We start from the raw sequence: 23156 nt of genomic DNA on the forward strand, positions 1-23156 counted from the left end.
TACCTTTGTACCCATGCCCTCTTCCTCTTCATCAGCGATGTGTGGAAGCATGAAACTGTGCCTCAGCAGTGGAAAGATGAAAATATTGTCACCATCTGCAAAGGGAAGGGGGACAAATCCCTCTGTGGTAACAGCCGTGGCATCTCACTTCTGGCAGTTGCTGGTAAAGTCCTGGCTAAAGTGATGCTACATAGATTGATAAACTGCATCACAGAAGATCTGCTGCCAGAATCCCAGTGTGGTTTCAGGAAGAACAGGAGCACCCTAGACATGGTCTTGACAGATCAGCAGTTTCAGGAGAAGTGTTGGGATCAGAACCAGAACCTCTTTGTTGCTTTTATTGATCTGTCAAAGGCCTTTGACACAGTCAACAGGGACCTTCTCTGGAATATTCTCCTGAAGTTTGGAAGCCCACAGGAATGTGTCAACATCCTTAGCCAATTTCACAATGGGATGACATCACGTGTGACTATCGGTGGCCATGAATCACAACCCTTCAAGGTGCAGACTGGTGTACGCCAGGGATGTGTCCTCGCACCAGTCCTGTTCAACGTCTTCCTCCTGTGCGTGACACTTTTGCTCCATGAGATGAACAGTGGGGTTACCATAAAATTCCGGCTTGATGGAAATCTATTCAACATCAGGAGGCTCCAGCCAGTCACGAAAGTAAGATCAGAGCAAGTCATCGAACTCCTATATGCAGATGAATGTGCAGTTGTGGCCCACACACCAGAAGCACTAAAAGCTAGTCTCTCAGCTGCTGCAGATGCGTATGGGCCTCTCTGTCAATATGGAAAAGCCTGAGGTAATCGGTCAGTGGGCATCCATTCCTCCAGTTCATCCACCAACATTCACCATCTCCAATAAGCCACTAGCAATAGTGGACTCTTTCAAATACCCGGACAGCTTTCTCTCTGACGACTGCAGCATTGACAGAGAGATACAAAACCGGATCAAACAGGCATCAGCATCTTTTGGCAGACTTAGGAGGAGTCTTTCAAAACAAAGATCTCAAACACAACACCAAGACTGCAGTTTATCGGGCTGTTGTTGTGTCAACCCTCCTCTACAGCTGCGAAGCATGGACCCTGTACAGTCGCCACCTCAGGATGCTTGAGGCCTTCCACATCACGTGCCTGCAATGCATCCTTGGGCTATCCTGGAGAGACAGAGTCCCCACACACTGAAATACTCTGCAAAACCAACTGCACCAGTGTGGAAGCTACAGCCACCCAGCACCAACTTCGCTGGCTTGGCCATGTGATCAGGATGCCAGAAGAGCGCTTGCCACGTAAGGTGCTTTATGGCCAGCTCCATCTCGACCGCCGCCTGGCAGGAGGCCCCAAAAAACGCTATAAAGACCAGGTGAAGACTGCAATGAAACAATGCGGCCTGAACCCGACCGACCTAGCTAGAGGACATTGCAGCTCAACGCTCCATCTGGCGGCAGCTCCTCCAACAAGGCATACAGAAACTTGAGGAAGACAGAGCTGATCGACGGACCAGGAAACGTCAAAGGAGACATCATGCCAGTGCCATACCCACAACCCCAGTCAATGCCTTCCCCTGCTCTGCCTGTGGCAAGCAGTGTGGATCACGGATTGGGCTATACAGTCACATGAAATGGTCCCACAAGAAGAAGCAGAGCTGGACATCATCATCGGACACGATGGACAACCTTAAGCAAGTAATACATTGAAGGAATAGAGGAATGAGCATGCCCGCCACAACATATTCATATGTGAAAATCCGTATACGTAACACAAGGCCTACAATTGGTGCGTTGCATGTAGCATTCGATGTCACGGCCTTATGCCAACAACGTGGCACACTAGCATCGAGAGCATCCAGCATATTTCGTTCAGATAATGATGAAACTACGGTGACATAGATTGGTCTCATAAATTGTATTTTCAAGATTGTTGTCACCACCTTCACCATGGTTCATGGCCCAGTGCAGCCAGCATTACTCGATGATTTTTATAAAATCGCATTAAATTGAAACATACAGCTAATACTGCAGCCCCAATTCTATTGTAAACGCAAAAACACATGTGCAGCGATGCATTTGGGCCGCCCCATTTACGCATTTTGACAGCCGCTGGAGCAACTTTGTAGCTCCACTGCGCCAGCACCGGCGCGCATCTATGCGCATATTGGCGACCAGCGGGTAGCGACGTCAGCCCTGTTATAATCAATAACACTTAAAAGGACACCTGGCACGATCATCCGGTGCCGATTCATTGTTTGTTTGCTGCTTGGTTGCAGCATGCATCGTGTACGTGTTTGTTTAACCTTGGCGGGCTTTTACTTTTGGTCTTCTTTTGCTACTTTGTATTTTTTTCCATTCAGATCATTTTGATGTTTTACATTTTGTTCCTGCTGACTTTATTTTAATACAATTTGTCAAACAACCTCCTGCTCCCTCCTGCCTGCTTTTTGGGATCCGAACCCGCCATCACCACCTCGCAAAACGTGACAGAATGAACCGGCCAACTCTCGGATCCCGCAGGTACATCGGACCCGTCTCATTTCCACCCTGTGCCTGGCAATGCTACGTCCACGTTAGCGCAAGCCTCGTCGCGTTTGAATCGCGTCACTCGACGAGCCGCAACGTCCACGTAAACGTCCGGCCGAGACCTCCTTCCAGGTGGCCGTCCAGGGTGACCCTGGGTGACTGGCATTGCACGCCCACGTCCAGCCACGTTGTCGTCGTGCATGACGAATTGAGTCTCATCCACGACGAGCCGTGCAACGTCCGCGTCAATGTCAGTCCGAGACCCCACTCACTCCGAACCCGTCATCACCACCTTGCAAACCGTGACAATTTGTTGACTAAACTTCTGGACACACCAATTTTGTCCAGCACTTTTATTTCAATCGTGAACGTTTTACATGCAGTTAATATGAAAGCAATTTGTATTTATTTTCTTACCACCATGTCTTGAATGTTTGAAATTTCAGGTTGGTGTATTATAATTATTAAAAAGATTGGAGGCTGCCATTGAAATTGGTACGTGAGCAGTGTTAATTTACTTGATTCTCTTTTATCTATTTTATAATTGTCATGTTATTTGTTCAGTTTTTTTGTTCTTTTGTCTTCAAGACGGCGCCGCGAGAGTGGCTGCCTTTCCAGCAGCTTCTGTATTTTGCTTTTCTACTTTCATTTCTTTCATAACTTTTCTGCTGTGAAATGTAAATTTCTCCACGGTGAAACTAATAGAGTCAAATCCAATCCAATAAATATGCAAGAAAAAGTATGTTTGTTCTAGCAACTTAGATTGAAAATTGAGAACATTAAAAGATTGTCATTTAGATCCGATCTGCACAGGTTGTTAGTCAATATGTAATTAAAAGACAAGTGATATTTTCCATAGATCAAACATACAAATCTAAAAACTACACAAATACCACACCAAGTGTTGGAACTCAGCATATTTATGAAGCAAAAAAATTGCTGGCAGCACCAATGGGATGTAATTCACAGATAAATAATAAAGAATAGCACATTGAAAAGTCCAATACTGGATGCAGTCAAACTGTTGGTTGTGACAGAACCTGACAGACCTACATCATGTGCGTGATTATTCTGTCGGATATCATGTCAGAAAATGGGAGGGGGCTTGGACCCAGTTGTGCATCTGAACTAAATATTTCACAATTTGTGTTCAAAATTTAGAATTGTCAAAAAATATACGATCATGGCTCCTGCAAAACACAATTGGTGACCTTATAGGCTCTAAATATTGTCTCTTGAAAAAAATAAGTGCCACCTGCTGGTAGTTTTGGTTTGACATGATTCGTTAAGTCCCCACACGGAGTTGCGAAAAACCTGGAAAATTTAAATCAAGAATTATGCCATTTCAAAGCGATTTCTGAGTGAGCCCAGGCTAAAAAAATTTGGGTCCTAAAATCAATTTTTTATGAGTTTCATAAATGTTTTTTTCATGTTTGAAATTGGGTTCCCACGGGTCAAAACCTTTGCACACCATGTCCCCACCATGTAGCAAAACGTGTGTGTGTATGTGTGTGTGTGTGCGTGTGTGTGTGTGTGCGTGCGTGCGTGTGTGATTGATTGTTTACATCTGAAATAAAATTTACGAAACTGAAAAGTCCCCTCTTGTGAAAAAAATATTTCTACAAACATGATTTGGGTGTACATAATTTCAATATTCCCAATTGTGAATTTTTTAAAGGCTTTCTTATTCTTATTATTTTTATTCTTAAGAACCTCTTAAAGGACAACAGAAATCACTTTTTTGTTTCCTAACATCAGAAAAATGTTTTATAGCATCTAAAATACCTAAAAGACGCAGTATGATATTTTTACTCAAATGCAAAACACCAATAAAAATATGTCTGTGTAAGCTCTCAGTCGTACAGGAGTGGTATATCGATGAAAAGGTTTCTTCCGCCGTCATCTGTACTTCTTTGAAGGTGTCGGACGTTTCGCTTCTTATCCAAGAAACTTCGTCAGCAAACTGAAGTCTTACTGGTAGTTTAGGCCCTATATATATCCCTACTGTCCAGACATGGCGGTGCCGGACTCTGCTATGATAGGTCCCTGCTCTCAGGTTGGGGGAGCAGAGGACTACTCCCTGCAACTCCACTGATTATTTCTATTGTCTGACTAACGACTGGCCTGATTGCCCCACTTCGACCGGTATCACCTCATCAGTATTACTAATCATATGTTGCCTAAGCAGGCTATTGTATGAACGATTCAAATTGAACCTCATCCCACCAAACCGGTTTAATGAAGGATTTAGTTGTTTTATGAAAATCCCTTCTTTTCCTCCCCTTTCAACCCATCTATGTTCTTTCGCTAAAATTTTAACCTCATTGTCGTCAAATGAGTTGTTGCGAGCTTTTAGGAGCATATGTACTGCTGATTGAGGCCCACTAGGTTTTTTTTCCAAGATGGCGGCGCGTGCACACGCAGTGGCTCCTCTCTCTCCCGGCAAATTGTTTTTTTCGTGTTTATTATGTTTGTCTCACTCGTGTAAATGTCTGTCTCCGTTTGCCTTGCTACACCCGAGGCGTACCTACTCCCGTGAGGGGGTAGGTACTGCTCGACATCGGCAGTTCATTTTTAAAACCAAAACCAGCTGAAGCAGAAGTGCTACGCAAGCATGGATTGCTCAGGGAATCGGCTGATCCACTGACCCCCACTCTTAATCCAACCCCCACTCCTGCACCCAACCCAGAGTGGAGGCGCCACAAGCGCTGTATGAGGAAACAGAACAGGGGAAAGCATGGAGGTATCCGCATTAGGCTCGCAGCTAGCCCCCACCGGCCGTCCATTCATACCATCACGCTGGCTAACGTGCGCTTTGTTTTGTGGAAACATGGCTGACCGACAGCATACCGGACAGTGCCATCCAGCTAGCCCAGCTAACTAGCTTCCGGGCAGACAGAGCGCTCGTCGAGGGGGGGGAAGACTCGCGGCGGGGGACTCTGTGTTTACATCAGTGATGCCTGGTGCCGCAACGCTGTTGTGGTATGCAAACACTGTTCACCACTGATGGAGCTTATGGTCATAAAATGTCGGCCATTCTACCTGCAGAGGGAATTTAGTGCCATACTGCTGGTAGCAGTTTACATCCCCCCGAACTCAATTAACCACAGGAGCGCGGCATTGAATGAACTCTACCAGCACATCAGCGAGCAACAGACAGCCCACCCAGATGCTTTCCTTATCCTGGCTGGCGATTTCAACCATGCCAACCCGAAAAGCGTTTTTCCACAACTCCATGGACACATTACCTTTCCGACTAGAGGTAACAACATTCTGGACAATGTTTTCACCACACACAAAGGAGCCTACAAAGCCTACCCCCTCCCCCAGCTAGGAGCTTCGGACCACTCCACTATCATGTTAATGCCCACATACAGGCCACTTGTCAAAGTCGTCAAACCAGTCAGGAAGCAGATAAGGGTGTGGCCTGATGGGTTGTCAGAGGCACTCAAAGACTGCTTCTCCAACACTGACTGAAACATGTTCAGACAAGCGGCCACCTACAACAACACCACCGACCTCCAAGAGTACACAGTCTCTGTTACCTCCTACATGAGGAAGTGCATGGATGACGAGACTGTCACCAGATCTGTCACCATCCTGGCCAACCAGAAGCCATGGCTGACGGGTGAAGTCCACAGGCTCCTTAGGGTTTGGAACGCTGCCTACAAAGTTGGCGATGAGCTGGGCCTGAGAACAGCCAGGGCCAACCTGTCACGTGGCATCAGGATGGCCAAGAGACAGCACTCCAGGAGGATCGCCAACCACTTCAGAGACAGCAGAGACACCAGGAACCTGTGGCGTGGGATACAGACCATCACAGACTACCAGCCCTCTCCACAGACCTGCGAGAACTTCACTACTCTGCTGAACCAGCTAAATGACTTCTTCGCCCGCTTCGAGGCAGACAACAGCACTCCAGCACAGAAGACCCCACCACCTCCCGGCGAACAGGTGCTGACACTGTCCCAGGACAGCGTGAGGCGATCCCTCAGAGGGACCAACGCACGAAAAGCCCCGGGTCCCGACGGCATTCCTGGCTGTGTTCTGAGAGACTGCGCTGTGGAGCTCACAGATGTCTTCATGGACATCTTCAACACCTCTCTGAGCCAGGCTGTTGTGCCCACGTGCCTCAAAGCCACCACCATTATCCGGGTCCCTAAGAAGTCGTCCCCCACCTGCCACAATGACTACCGCCCGGTCGCACTTACTCCCATCCTCATGAAGTGCTTTGAGCGGCTAGTTATGAACCACATCAAGGCTGCGCTCCCCCCCAACCATGACCCCTTCCAGTTTGCATATCGGCCCAACCGCTCGACCGATGATGCCATCTCCACTGCTCTCCACACAGCGCTCACCCACCTGGAGACCAGAGACTCCTACGTCAGAATGTTGTTCATCGACTTCAGCTCAGCATTCAACACAATCATCCCCCAACAGCTCACCGATAAACTGAGCAAACTGGGGATCAGCACCTCCCTGTGCAACTGGGTGCTGGACTTCCTGACGGGGAGACCACAGGCAGTCAGAGTTGGCGACAACACTTCCAGCACCATCACGCTGAACACAGGGGGCCCCCAGGGGTGTGTGCTGAGCCCTCTCCTCTTCACTCTGCTCACGCACAACTGCTCACCATCATCACCCAGCTCCAACCTCTTCATAAAGTTTGCGGATGACACGACTGTGGTGGGCCTCATCAACAACGATGAGGAGACAGCCTACAGGGACGAGGACAGCCGCCTGGCCACGTGGTACCAGGACAACAATCTGCGTCTGACTGTGCAGAAGACGAAGGAGATTGTTGTTGACTTCAGGAGAGTGCGCCCCCAGCATGCTCCACTAACCATCGACGGTGCTGCAGTGGAGAGTGAGCAGCACCAAGTTCCTGGGAGTGCACATATCCAAAGACCTGTCCTGGAGCCACAACACGGCATCAATGGCCAAGAGATCCCACCAGCGCTTGTACTTCCTCCGCAAGCTCAAAAGAGTTGGAGCCCCGACCCCCATCACGACCTCCTTCTGCCGTGGTACCATCGAGAGCATCTTGACCATGTCCTGCCGTAAGACTCAGCAGCGCATTGTGAGGACAGCTGAGAAGATCATCGGTGCCCCCCCCCCCCCCCCTTCAGGACATCAACAACACCCGCCTCACCCGCAGAGCCATCTGGCGATCCCACACACCCCTCCCACAGCCTCTTCAGCCTGCTGCCATCGGGTAGGAGACTGCAGTCTCCGAGCCAAGACCAGCAGGCTCAAGGACAGTTTCTGCCACCAGGCAGTCCGGAGACTCAACTCCCTCCCAGCCCTGCCTGCCCCTTCCCACTGCCACACTCACCGAACTCTGAGTACACGCTACATGCTGTACGATCATCCTGAACTCTTTTTTTTGTTCCTTCTCATTTTTTTCTGCAAGACCTCACTTCAACCCTTTCTTGTTGTTTGTTTTTGCATTACTACATTACGTCACTTTATATACGTCACTTCCTCACTTTACATATGTCACTACCTCACTTTCCATATGTCACTGCCTCACTTTCCAGACGACACTACCTCACTTTACATACAGAAATTACATGTATTGCCTGTTGTCAATTGTCTGTCTTTTAGCCACGTTATAAGTGCCTTGCATGTCTTGCACGCTGGCTCCAAGAGGACATTAATTTCATCTGTGCTGTATGTCATGCATATTTGACAATAAAGCTGACTTTGACTGACTTTGACTAGTATTATCCCTGCAATGTTGATAAAGTCTTTTTTGAGAATTTGTTTAGTTTCCCCAATGTACTGCTCTTTACAATTTTCATTCTTACAATGTATTGAATAAACTACATTACTTTGTTTTTCATTTGGCAGCCTATCTTTTGGATGCACTCATTTTTGACTTAAAGTGTTTATCGGTTTGAAATAAGTAGGAATGTTGTGTTGTGTTAAAAATGACTTAAAGTGTCTAAAATCTGCAAAAAAATGAACCCGGAAGTGGCCAGTTTCAGAAGATGCATCATTAATCACAATTTCTTGTTTAGACTCTTGGGCAACACAGAATATACTATTTAATACAATACAATACAAGACTATACAATACAATACAACACAATACAATACAATACAATACAATACATGTTGATTTTTATAGCACTTTAACAACAGCGGGAGGTGTAACAAAGCACTTAACAAAACAGTTAAAATACAGTAAAATAATAAACACAACATATAACACAAAACATGGACAGTCGTGCAATATATACGTAGTTGTCAAGAACATTTTTGACTTGACTTCCCCTTTACCAACGCCTCGATGGGCAAATATTTTAGACTAAGAGAAGGTAAAAATAATTTCAAATACATAGAGGAAGTACAAGTACCCACACGTTGCTGTAGCTGCTGTTGTTGGTATGTTAAGGAGATCATCAAAATAATAATTTTGATGCCGACGGTCAAGTCTGGTTGCGAGACACCTACTCAGGTAATCACGGCCAAGGAAGGAGCGGCCATGGGGAGTGTCTTCCACCAACAAGTCGGGAGAGAAGTGTTCGGGAGCGTGAGGCAGTGTTCGACATGCTTTTGAATATCAGGTCTAAATTTGCCATAACCACCAAACAGTCAGGCAGTCCATATAAAACAAATTTTATTACAGCCTTTAATGCCATGGTATAATGCAAAATTGCAGCATTTCCAATGAGTCAAACGTTACAGGTAATGTTTTATAATTGAGCATTGAAGAAGAAGTAGATGCTTTCATAAATACACGATTCGTTCTTTTGACGGAGTAAATATTTAACATACATTTACATTCAACGTCCCACGAAAAAAAACATGCACTGACGTGTTTTAGCTTTCCCCGAGCTGCATTCCGCCCCACCCCTGACAAACACCATCATCATTGTCAGCTACCTCAAACAGGAAACGCCGACACGCGGCGTTGTTTTATTTTCCCCTTGTGTTTTCCTTAAAATTTTGACCAGAGTAACGTCGACGGGGGAAAGGTGTACAGTTCAATGTTGACGACAACTGACAGGGCTGACGGCAAGGCTCAGCTGTGGATGCTGTAGACGGTGTCACCGGAGAGAAGGGTACGTGCACGCCAGTCTTGCTCTTAGCCACAATAACAACTGTAATATACTCAACGATGATATGATTATGTATATCTGATTAGGTTCGTACGCTTCGACTGCAACAGAACTGCGCGAGTGCTTTTACGAACGACAAACAGGTCACCCACTTAACGTGCATTTACTTGGCTTGGCACACGTCGTGTTGCGCAACAAAACCCGTTTTCATTTGCTTCCTTGTCTTCAAATTCTGTTAATATCATTACAACTAATTTTAGTCACGACAACCAGCTCGACTGTCTCGGTGCTTGTGATAACAACCACCTGACATAAATTTTAGAATTTACTACAATTACGCGATAAAACCACACCAAATCATATTTGATTAGTATCCAAACATTTCACTTTTATAATATTTACATTATTTCGGCTGACATCTATCCCTACAAAAAATATTATTAGTTTCATTACAGTAGTTCACGCAGTCTTCATTGTTAAAGAAAACTGAGTTTTAAAGGACTGACGAGGGATACTGATACTATACTGCAAAAGCTTCCCTTGGTTTGCTATTCATTTTGATGTCTTACATATTTGTATTCCCAAACTATTCTTTATGAAGTATTATATGTCCTACTACAGTATTTGGAGAAGCCACCAAACCACTTTAGAGTAAAGTCTCGTTATATCGATATTCAAGGGAGTCCGAAAAAATATCGATATAACCGGGACTATCGATATATCCGACCCTGTTTGCATGTAATTTTCCCCGTGCGTGCATTGAAATAGTATCGATATAACCGGGACTATCGATATATCCGATATCGATATAACGAGACTTTACTGTAATTCCAAAAACATAAAATGCTCAGTTATCAGCCCACCGGTCTTGGGTCCTGGACTGTTGTTCCCTTTTTCCCCTCCTTTACGACCTGAAAACTCATGCTGATTTTGTGACAGTTTTTTTTTCCTTTTCATCTTTGGCTCCATGTTTTAGACAATGAAATAAATGCTATCAATTCGGTCATAGTATGCTAATAAATATAAATTTGGTGTGTAAGTGACAAAGGTTTCTGAATCAATTTAATACATAATTGGTTAAATAATCTAGTTCTGGCAGTTCAATTGACGTGCAATGCCCACCTCAAGTTTAGGCACACGTGGTGCTTGTCGCAAACATAATGAACGCATATTGAAATCTGTCAGTAACGTCATGCGGTGTCATTTCTAACCAGCTAAACTAGTAAATATGAATCACAGAGTTAGTTCCGTCAGTGGCTCTGGCGAAGGAACATCTAACACATCAATGATATCGTATCATGGTGCAATCCCTCTTTGTTATTTATGTCAATGAATTGTATATCGATTTTTTTGTGAAAGAAAGAAAGAAAGAGAGACTGATTTAACACTACAGCATAATGAGGCAATTTATACATCTTCTATTTTGCGTCAATAAATGAAAATATAAGTAAATCTACCTGTCATTGAATTTAGTAATGGAAATAAGAGTCATTATTAGTGCTGTATTAAAGCAGTGAAGCCATAGCAAAGTAAGACATCATCATCTTCTTTTCCTTTTGGCTTTTCCCTTCAGTGGTCACCAGAGCGAATCAGTGTCCGCCATCTAACCCTGTTTTGTGCATCCTCTTCTCTCACTCCAGCTACCTTCGTGTCCTCTTTGACAACATCCATACACCTCGTCTTAGGCCTTCCTTTTGGTCTCTTGGCAGGCAGTTCAAGGCTCAGCATCCTTCTTCCGATATAGTCACTCTCTCTTCTCTGGACATGTCCAAACCTTCTCAGTCTGGCCTCTCTGAGTTTCTCTCCAAAACCTCTAATATGAGTTGTCCCTCTAATATACTAATTCCTGAACCTATCCAACCTGGTCACTCCCAAAGAAAACCTCAACATCTTTATCTCTGCTACCTCCAGCTCCACTTGCTGTCTTTTCTTCAGTGGCACTGTCTCCAGTCTAAACATCATGGCTGGTCTCACCACCGTTTTATACACCTTTCCTTTAATCCTAACTGAAGCCCTTCTATAACACATCACACCTGACATTTTTCTCCTACATTTCCACCCTGCCTGGACACACTTGTTCACCTCTTTTCCAAACTCTCCTTTGCTTTGGACAGTTGACCCCAAGTACAGTGGTACCTCGGTTCTCGACCATAATTCGTTCCAGGACCCTGTTCGAAAAGCGTTTTTTTTTTTGCGAACACCGAAACCACTTCTTTGCTCCTGTCACTTGCGAGTTGACATCGGGGGGGGGGGGGGGGGGGGGGGGGGAGACGGGACACGTAAGCACTCACTAACAGGGCTGGTTATAAAAAGATAGCAAGTCGCTGAGAGACGTCCTCTTCTTCCTCCTATGCACTGAATTATGGGTGTCTGATTGGAATAGCTTCAGATTTTTCTCGCCACATACTCTCTCATTCTCTCTTTCGTTGTCGCTGTGTCACTTTCATCCTGAGCTTGTGCTGTCGTCGCCGTCAGACAGCAGACTGGCTTTTCAAAACCTGTTGCTGATGGTTGATTTTTTTCACACTGCAATGTATAATGTGTTACACTTGTTCTCTTTACTTAAATTAAACACACATGAATTTTGGCTCCTAATTATTTGTTCAAACTGTCATGCCTTGTGTTTTTGTCCCCATCGAGTCACATTCTCTTACTCTTTGTGTTGGGTTAATTCGCCATACAAACATCTCTAAACATCGCTTGGTAATCTTTGTTTACATTTTGGACTTGCTGATACGTCATATCCTGCCTTCCTTTACATGATGTTGCATTTACATTACGTCACATCCTTTCGCGTCACACACGGCACGTCGTATAAAATGCTCTCCCTCCTAGTTAGTCTCTCTCTCTCTCCGCCATGCTCTCTCCTTAAGCCGACACCGCGATGCCTTCGCACTCTCCAAGAATAAACCAACTTTCTGTTCTACACCTGGCTCCCTGATGATTTAACCATCCTCTTCCATCAACACCCATCGAAGAAATGAACCAAGGGCGAACGATCAAAATAACCCAACACTTTGTCTCTCGATGAGCCAATTGCCTTCTCCTGGAGCTGCTGATTCATTGATGAAAATTCAATATGGCAGCATGATATGTTCTTTGATTTTATTGGTCAGATGTGACAAGAAGGGGGAAAATCTAACAACAGCTTGTAAAACAGCTAACAACAGCTTGTAAAAATCTATAAAGAACTCGCGTGGTTCAAAGTTTGGGGGAAAAATAGCATTTCATATCCCCCAAAATGCGGTTCTTGTCCCAAACAGTTTTTCTTGAACACATTCAAAATATCTTGTTGAGAAAAACGATTTAGGACAAGTCAAAACTGTCTGCAAATCTTCTACGAACCATGACAAAACCACCAAATTCCCAACATGCACAATCATCTGATGCGTCTGCAATCAACGTACTCAGATTGTGTAAATCTATGCATCATTAAAAAGCCGCAATTGTCACAATTATTTGACCACACCAAAAACAATGGCTCACAAAGGAGAAGAACACAGTGCGGAAAGAACAGGGGTGTTGGGCAGAATCTTGTTTTTTAATACAACATCGTGTGCATGATGTAATCCTCACCTTTTAGTTGATGAGGGATTTTATGGTTTCAAACCATCAAATTCCAGGTTGCATAAAACACAATGACCACATATTCACAACATTCTGAGATATCCTAATCTTGTGTTCTATTGATGGCCTTTCGACGGAAATATTTTACATAATAGGATTATGCTACTAGTGCAGAAGAGAAAATGCCAGAGGTTGTTCCTTAACCTTCGCATACCATAGTTTAAGGCCAAGGCTGTGTTTGCCTGTGACTACTTGGCTGGCAAATCCTCAGGAATGCATTCCTCTGCATCTCACTGAATTTCTTTTCACTTTCCGTAGCAGAGAATATAATGTCTTGGCATAGCTCTTTCTTCAAAACACTTTCATACCAGTTAATAGTTTTATACACGTTGCCAACATTCTGAAATTCGGAAGTGAAAGTGATACTGTCAATTGAAATGAGTCAACTTAAATTCTCTCTTCTTTCTCCGTTTGCGCCTCTTCTCCATCAACAAGTTGAGTCTCGTTACCTCAGGTATAATCAGCTTCAGAGCCATAATATGGTTGTTGTTGTTTTGTTGGGTCCCTAACATGGACGAAGCAGAAAAATAATCTGGATACAAGACAAGACTGATTTTGTTAAAAGGAAATTGCTGCTTACCTTACATACAGAAATACTGTTCTTAATAAAACAGGTGCCATGTCAACATTTTTTTTGCACATTCGCACATTTACAGTATACAGTTGATATTTTTAGAATATGTTGTTTTTCTATCCTTTCACCCCCCCATCCTACCCCTTTTCAAATTGCTGCTGTGGACTGCTAATTTCCCCATTGTGGGACAAATAAAGGTTTTCTGATTCTGAACATTTTAATAAGTATCGCTTGTGTTAATAAAGCAACAGAGACAGCCAGTAGTGGCCCTGATGTTTCAGAGTAAAAGTGCGGTCCCTCTGGCTATTGCAACTCTACTTCTCGCCAGCATTTAAAGCTGACCCGTCACCCTTCCAACAAAATTTACCTATTAGCCTCTTGCTTGAGTTTATTGTCCTTGTCACTTATTGACCAAACTGACATTGCCATCTTGGAAAGGATGGCAATGTCATAGTGAGTCAATTTCTGGATGCTTTGGACACTATGCAGCCTCAGGTCTTGATTGATCATTTAAAAAATAAAGTGGTACTGTGTGTCCTCTTCAAAATCCTATTTAGTTGACTTGTTTAAAATGTTTTTCTTTGACATTTTCTGTTCATGTTGTGCTGTGCTCTTATTTTTTGTGAACAACTTCTGTTTTCTATTCAGTGCTTTTGAATGTCAACGGTTTTGTTTCTAAATGTTTAGAATGATACAGGCATCTTATCTTTGGTCTGTGGGAACAATTAGTATGACTCCAACTTTTTAAGTAGAAGCGAAAGTTGAACAGCGATATAGCATTACACTGTAATAGATTAAACCGGCTCAACATACTGTATGTTTTTTTTGCTCCCACGGCATGTTTTTTAACACCTCCTTAATGACTTTCAAAATCACAGGACACTGAGTGGGAGAGTAAATGTCAGCCGATGGTATGTGTGATTTCTCATTTAAGAAATAATGCTTATGTATTGTAATTGTGGGCTTTTGTCACACCCAGACTGCTCGATGACCCTTTCAGCCTTTTTCCACCGTATTATGCAACAGTCGTTTCTTGCAAGTCTTCGCAGGATCACAGCCTTGATTGTGTAACAACATTCAAGAGTGAAACTGGCTGTGAGACCTCTCATTTGGTTGTGATATCTTACTTACCTCACTCAACGGTTTTTGGTTTGCATTAAGTCTAAGTACGGCACTTAACACCAAAAATACAGCCTTTGGATATTGTTGTAACAACCTCACATTACAGAGGTGCAGGGTTGATTCCGGCTCCGGCCTCCCTGTGTAAAGTTTGCATGTTCTCCTTGTGGGTTTTCTCTCGTCACTCCGGTTTGCTCCCATATTCTAAAAACATGCAAGGCAGGCAAATAGAACACTCTAACTTGCCCCTTAGTGTGATAGCAAAAGGTTGTTGGTGTATGTATGCCCCGTGATTGGCTCGCAACTCGCTCAAGGTTCCCCCGGCTACTGCCGGAAGACAACTGGGATAGTCTCCAGACCCCTGGCGAACCTTGTGATGATACAGTTGATGGGTCGATGGATTTTGGGTGGATTGCTCTTTCTGTCCTAAAACCAGCATATTCATTATGCCTGTGCATGTGTGTGCGCGCGCTTGTGTGTGTGCGCGCATTTGTGTGCATGTGTAGCACACACACACACACACACACACACACACACACACACACACACACACACACACACACACACACACACACAAACGCATACTTTTTTGTGCAACTAACATTATGAAGATGGCAAATGTCAACTCAATATTCTTGTTCTTCTTTTCCTTTCGGCTTGTCCCTTCAGGGGCCGCCACAGCGAATCAGTCTCCTCCATCGAACCCTGTTTTGTGCATCCTCTTCTCTCACACCAGCTACCTTCATGTCGTCTTTGACAACATCCATAAACCTCCTTTTAGGCCTTCCTTTCGGTCTCCTGCCAGACAGTCCAATGCTCCGCATCCTTCGCCCAATATATTGACTCTTCTCTGGACACATCCAAACCAACTGAGTCTTGCCTCTTTGACTTTCTCTCCAAAACCTCTAATATGAGTTGTCACTCTGATATACTCATTCCTGATCCTATCCAACCTGTTCGCTGTCGACTCGAGAAAGAGTTCAATCTAAGCCGTCGACTGGAGAAAATTTCACTCATTTATAAATGAAATCGATATAAAAAGGTGCCTTCAGCCGTCATCCGTACTTCTTTGAAGGTGTTGGGCGTTTCGCTTCTTATCCAAGATGTTTCTTCCGCGAACTAAAGTCTTGCTGGTAGTTTCGGCCCTATACATATCCCTACTGTCCAGATGTGGCGATGACGGACTCTACTATGATTGGTCCCTGCTCTCAGGTTGGGGTGAGCAGAGGACGACTCCCTGCAGCTCCACTGATTACTTCTATTGTCCTGACTGACGACTGCCCTGATTGCCCTATTTGCTCTGATATCACCTCATCAGCATAACTAAGCCTATGTTGCCTTAGCAGTCTGTTGTACGAACGATCCAAACTGAACCTCACACCACCATGGTATAAATGAAATGTAGTATTATTATTATCATTTGTGTTCTGTGTTCTACAGGACATGACATGCATACAGTCAAATCACATCTATTCCTAGAATGTAATCACCAAGGAAATTGTTTTTCCATGACATAATTGTCCTTAGTGGTGCACAACGAGGCATATTTTAGTCATGCTTTAGTAGTCTCTGTTCTTGCTTTGTCAAAACTAGCCTAACAGACGCAGTTTTTCCAACCCCCTGGTTTTGTACTGGTCTTTCATTGCTCTTTTTCGCTCTTTACAGCCTCGGTGAGCAGCATGGGGCAGCGGTTAGGAAAGAGAGAGTCAATAACAGACAACAAGGTATGAATCCTTCAAGGTGCCGTCATGCCTGCGTGAAAACTATGTTTTATTAGTTTATTAGTTTAGGAGTTTGGACTGATTGTGGCCAATCAGTCATGCTCTGTTATTTCAACTAATTCACTAACTGTCGTCAACTTCTCGAAAAACCCTTAGAGAACACAGCAATGCTTAAGTATAATTTTTGCTATTGATTTCTATATTTCACTTAATGTGTAAAAAAATTACTTTTTACCTGACTTATTTATGAAAAAAATTAACAACCAGCTCTCACTTTAATGGATAGTCTTCGACAATTTCATTGATGTTTGCGATTTCACACAGATCAACTTGAGCTTTCTTACATTGATCTTAAAATTACTTATTGTTATGGCAAAAATGCATTCAGTTTGCGTCCAGAAATGGACTGACAATAAAAGTATACAATCTCCTTCTAGTACAATTTATTTTACGCACTTTGGAATTACTGTATTGCATTCATAAATTGTGGAGCAGGAATTTGTCAACAAAAATATGAGAGACATCTTTATTTTCTTTTCATCTGCAAATTAACTGGTCGTACATGTGTGAAAATTTACCTCCACTGTCTGAATTTTTTTGGACAAAATGCAATCCATTTTGGGGCATTCCGCAGCCCTGCCCACTTTACACAGTCTGTGCGTAATACACAGTCCAGATTGACAAGCCGGTCACTAGACTTTCTCTCCATGCCCGTATCATTTCTAACAATTCAATGTTCTGAGGCAGTGGTTCTGAACCTTGTTAGAGGGACCAAACCCAATCCATTCATATGCATGGTCACTGTACCGTTTATAAGTGAAAAATCAACATTTGAACTTTTACAAATTCAAGACATTAAAAAACACATTTTAAAAAAAAATAAAAAGTAAATACATTTCATGGCCTTAATGTGTGTGTTTTTTTTTTAGTAATTGTACTATCACAATGGTCACATGATGACAAACCAAATTTTCCGCAGCACTGATTGAACAAGCAATATAGTGTGATCGTATTTTGGAGTGCGGCATTTGCACCACCTGAGGGGTGAGATGAGGATTTATAGATGTAAAAAAAATCTTCATCTCACCCCTCGGGTGGTATCCGTCCCTCATTTTTAGCTACATTTTTAGCTACAGTGATACTCCTTGGCTTCCGAACTTTTCGGTTTACGAACGTTAAATTTATGAAAATTTAACCTTGGCATCCAAACTATTTTTCGGGATACACACGGAGTGCCACAACGAGTGACGTGTCGTTCGCGAACGAGCCCATTCTCCTAACAAGAAAATGGCGGCCGACTTGTTTTTGTCCTCTATTCCCCGCCCCCAGTCTTCTGTTTCAGCCATGTGATTGGTCAAGAACGCAGCAGTTGAGGGGGGGGGGGTTACAGAGCTGCAAACATTAAATAGAACAGAGAGAGAGTGAGGCCGTTCTCCAAACAAGAAAATGGCAGCCGACTTGTTTTTGTCATCTATTCCCCGCTCCTGGTCTTAAAGCTGCACGTGATTGGTCAGGAACGCAGCAGTGAGGGGGGGTGTGGGGGTTAAACATTAATTAGATAGGCAGATGACAGAGAAAGAGTGGAAAAATGGATAGAAAACAGTGAAGTTTGGACTCGTTTCAACTTTGATAGTTCAAAAGCAGAGTGTAGACTGCAAGGTTAAAATATCCCATCAATCAGGCTCCACAAATAACACACAAGCCATCTATACACTAGATGCAGAAAGCTGTCAACCCAGCTAAACAGAACACAATTGATGATGAACTAGGTAAAATTATCGCAGAGAAAGCACCTCAAGATGGTGAAAGTAGAAGGCTACATTTCTTAGCAAGTGTTTAATGCTGATGAAACCGGCCACTCCTTTCCATCAAGCCATCAACAACCATCACAACGGTAAATAAAACAACTTTATTATATAGTTATATATAACTTTATTATACAGTATAGCTCGTGCTCACTATTCCAGCTACTATAGCATCAGTGGAGCAGTCATTCTCAGCACTGAAATGACTGAAAACATACAGTCGAAACAGGACTGATCAAGGATGACGACTGTTTTCACTGTTAGTGCTCTCCATTGAGACAGAGATGTTTACAACTGAAGAAAGATAAGGAAGGCTTCTACATAGAAGTTATCGATGCTTTTCTTCAGTAGGAGCGGCACATTGACTTCATTTATAAGTAAAGGTAACGCGATAACACGTTTTTTTAAATTATTTTTTTCTATGCTACAGTTTGTATATATAAAGAATGCTGACATGACATTTTAAACAAAACACATTAACTGTTCCCAAACAAATGGTAAATGTTGAGTAGCTTATTCACCGCATGTCACTGATATATATATATATATATATATATATATATATATATATATATATATATATATATATATATATATATATATATATATATATATATATATATATATATACGGTAAAGTCTCGTTATATCGATATTCTCGGGAGTCGGAAAAAATATCGATATAACCGGACTATCGATATAGCCGATTCTGCGGCATGTAAATTTTCTCCTTGCGTTCATAGAAATAGTATCGTAATAAGCAGTACTTACGCTTTTCTGGACCGAGATATCCGATGTTGTTCTCGGGATCTGTTGTAACAACTCGTCGAGTTTGGGGGTCACTGCCCCGAGTGCTCCGACCACCACAGGCACGACTGTCACCTTTACCTTCCAGGTTCCTCTCTGAGCCCTTGGTATTTCTCGATTTTCTCATGTTCCTTCTTTCTGATGTTTCCATCACTCGGGACCGCTACATCCACGACAACGGCTTTCCTTTCCCCTTTATCTATGACCACGATATCTGGTTGGTTGGCCATTACCATCTTGTCAGTCTGTATCTGGAAGTCCCACAGGATCTTTGCTCGGTCATTCTCTACCACCTTGGGAGGTGTTTCCCATTTTGACCTTGGGGTTTCCAGTCCATACTCTGCACAGATGTTTCGGTAGACTATGCCAGCCACCTGGTTATGGCGCTCCATGTAGGCTTTCCCTGCCAGGATCTTACACCCTGCAATTACGTGTTGGATTGTTTCAGGTGCCTCTTTGCACAACCTACACCTTGGGTCTTGTCTGGTGTGGTATATCCCTGCCTCGATGGCTCTGGTGTTCAGGACCTGCTCTTGATCAGCCAGGATGAGTGCCTCTGTGATGTCCTTTAGGCAAGCCCTCTCTAGCCACTGATAGGACTTCTTAAGATCAGCCACTTCTGCTATTGTTCGGTGGTACATCCCGTGTAGGGGCTTTTCCTCCCATGATTGTCCCTCTTCCAGCACCTCATCCTCTGTTCCCCATTGTCTGAGACATTCTCTGAGTACATCATCCGTTGGAGCCTTCTCTTTGATGTATTCATGGAGCTTGGATTTTTCATCCTGGACAGTGACTCTCACACTCACTAGTCCCCGGCCGTCTTCCTTACGGCTTGTGTACAGTCTCAGGGTGCTGGACTTGGGATGGAACCCTCCATGCATGGTGAGTTTTCGGGTCTTAACATCCGTGGTCTGAATCTCTTCCTTTGGCCAACTTATTATTCCAGGGTATCTGATCACTGGCAGGGCATAGCTGTTTATTGCCCGGGTCTTGTTCTTGCCATTGAGCTGGCTTCTGAGGACTTGCCTCACCCGCTGGAGGTATTTGGTCATAGCCGCTTTCCTTGTTGCTAGTTCGAGGTTGCCATTGGCCTGTGGTATACCAAGGTACTTGTAGCTGTTTTCAATGTCTGCTATTGTTCCTTCAGGGAGTGAGACCCCTTCAGTGTGGACTACCTTGCCCCTCTTAGTCACCATCCGACTACATTTCTCCAGCCCGAATGACATTCCGATATCACTGCTGTAGATCCTGGTTGTGTGGATCAGGGAGTCTATGTCCCTTTCGCTCTTAGCATATAGCTTTATGTCATCCATGTAGAGGAGGTGACTGATCGTAGCTCCATTTTTGAGGCGGTATCCATAGCCTGTCTTGGCGATTATCTGGCTGAGGGGAGAGTGGGGAGAGTGCATCACCTTGTATATGCCACATTGCGATGGACACTTGCGTTAGTGGCTTGCCATTGGCTTCAAGTGTGGTTTTCCACATCCTCCATATATATATATATATACACACAGTAAAGTCTCGTTATATCGATATTGGATATATCGATAGTCCCGGTTATATCGATACTATTTCTATGCACGCACGGAGAAAAATTGGTAGGTAGTGCAATAATTTTAGCCAGTTCCTGATCAAGTGTTTTTTGTTTAGCTGGGTTGATAGCTTTTTGCATCAAGTGCCTCAAGGAGCTCTGGGTTTTACATCTTCGAACTTGTGATATTGCAACAGCAACAGGTGCAGGCAGACACACTAGAAACTTCATTAATAGCTGGTTCCCTTGCTTGTCTTTTGACTTCAAATTGTACAGATGGCTTGTGCGGGTTATTTGTGGAGCCTGATTGATGGGATATTTTAACCTTGCAGTCTACACTCTGCCTTTAAACTATCAATAAAGTTGAAACACGTCCAAATTTCACTGTGTTTTCTATCCATCCTTCCCCTCACTGCTGCGTGTGTCTGTAATTATCCCCTCCTCTACCACAGATATTGACCAATCACGTGCGACTTTAACCAAAGACGAGGGGCGGGGAATAGATGACATAAAAAAGTCAGCTGCCTTTTCCAGCTCCTTGTTAGGAGCCGGCTCTCTTCGTTCACTTCAGAGATCCAGCTCCAAGAACCGGCTCATTCGCGAACGACACATCACTCATTATGGCACTCCGTGTTTCTCGAAAACTCGTTTGTATGCCAAGATTCTATTCTCGCGAATTTAATGTTCGTAAGGCAAAAAGTTCATTAGCTAAAGCGTTCGTAAGCCAAGGTATTACTGTATCTCTCTTGGAGCTTTAATATCTCTAACAGAGCATTTTTGTAAGCCTGTCATCTTGTCACAAATGTCTTTATATTGTGCAAGCGGTCATAACGTTGCATCAGGCCATTGTCTCATGTTTCCTTTTGCATTCACTATCGTAACATCAAAGACATTAGGTGTCTTGCAAAACAACTCATTGTCATGGCAACTGTTCCGAGAGAGCGGGGAAGGGGTGGGATTGAGGGAGGGAGGGGGAGTGGGACAGCGAGGGAGAGAGAGGGACAGAGAGGGAGAGAGAGGAAATGAGAGGGAGATGGAGGGAGAGGGAGAGATATGTTCCTATTGAGAAGGGCATTTATCTATTACGCCTCAAAACATGTAGTTGTCTGGAAAATTTGGTGTCACTGAAATATCCCAAAAGAACAACTGCTGAAGTATGGTATTTCTTCAGAGGAAGCATCGTTAACATGGTGTTGCTCACTTGCTTTCTTGTGACACATCACTTCAAGGCAATTCCTGCTGAGTCGCTGTAAAATGGATTTGATTTACTGCGGTCTCAGCATGAGCGTGTACTTGACAATGTGATGGGGGCGCTATGCATTCAGACCTACTCGGTCACTTGTAACACCAAGATGATAAATGTACTGCATCAAAGCAGTATATTTTAGGAGAAGTCATCATTTTCTCAAGAGGTCAGTCAGTAAGATAACGAGGTCATGGTGTCAGATTGCCTGCCACGCTTTTTCACAAGTACAGTGAACCTTCGTTTATCGCGGGAGATACATTCCAAAAATTGCCCGCGATAGGTGAAATCCGCGAAGTACAATGGAGTCAGCTTTTTTTTTTTTTACAATGCAAAACTATATATACTGCAGAATGAAACAAAAAACAAAACCTCTTTTTTAATAGTTTACAGAACGTTGTTGTAAAACAATATTTTGCTGTGCCTATTCGTCCTGACTCCGCTGCACTGTAGCGTCTTTTTCTACTGAAGGAGTCTTTCTCCGAGAGAATTGGATTGGATTTGCCTTTATTAGTTTCACAGTGGAGAAATTTAGAATTTGGAAGAACATTGTTATCGGTAGTTGTTGACATTCTTCATTTTTTTGTCGTTCCTTTTTTTGAGAATAGACAACAGTTCAAAGAACTGTTCAAAGCCAGTGTGTTTGATTATATTCTGCTTTGTTTGCGGTGTTGTTTGCAGTTTTGTTTCTTTTACTTTGTTTGTTTTCACATTTGCATGCCATTAGAAAAAAAGTTTTGTTTTCCCCTGAAAAAAAATCTGCGATGCACTGATGCCGCGATAAGTGAACCGCGAAGTAGTACTGGATTACATTGCCATGAGGTGAAAATGCTTCCTGTGTTTCAATGCCTAAAAATGCAATAAAGGATGCAAAAAGCCACATGAATACAGGTCTCGAAATGTTTCTTTCTTGCTTACGCCTTTAACTGTCAAAACAGATTTGTGATGTGGAATTTTCTGAAAGGTGTTAAGCCGCCACTCGAGAGGGGTAAATAGAGGCCGAGGTCGGAAAAAGAGAAAGGGGTTGCTGATAAGGAATACGAGATAGAAAAACGCCAAAGGCTTGACAAGTCTGCATGGGAGCACGGCCGGCCATGGCTTGATTACGATGAGACCGTCCGACTCATGTTTTGTACCGTGTGTTC

The 23156-nt window shown here is 43.6% G+C and overlaps 1 protein-coding gene across 1 annotated transcript in view; it reads left to right on the forward strand.

The window, feature by feature from the left end:
* Positions 1-9378: 9378 nt before the first annotated feature.
* The window catches only part of LOC148896228 (myelin basic protein-like), a 41683-nt gene continuing 27905 nt past the window's right edge, over positions 9379-23156 (forward strand). The window contains exons 1-2 of the mRNA XM_088998912.1: positions 9379-9588; positions 16571-16629. Coding sequence (XP_088855038.1) covers positions 16585-16629 — 45 coding nt within the window. The 5' untranslated portion in view covers positions 9379-9588; positions 16571-16584. The remainder of the gene's footprint in view (positions 9589-16570; positions 16630-23156) is intronic.

This window comes from Hippocampus bargibanti, linkage group LG06 (genome assembly GCF_051943395.1).
Source record: "Hippocampus bargibanti isolate YZ-2025 linkage group LG06, ASM5194339v1, whole genome shotgun sequence".
NCBI lineage: Eukaryota > Metazoa > Chordata > Actinopteri > Syngnathiformes > Syngnathidae > Hippocampus > Hippocampus bargibanti.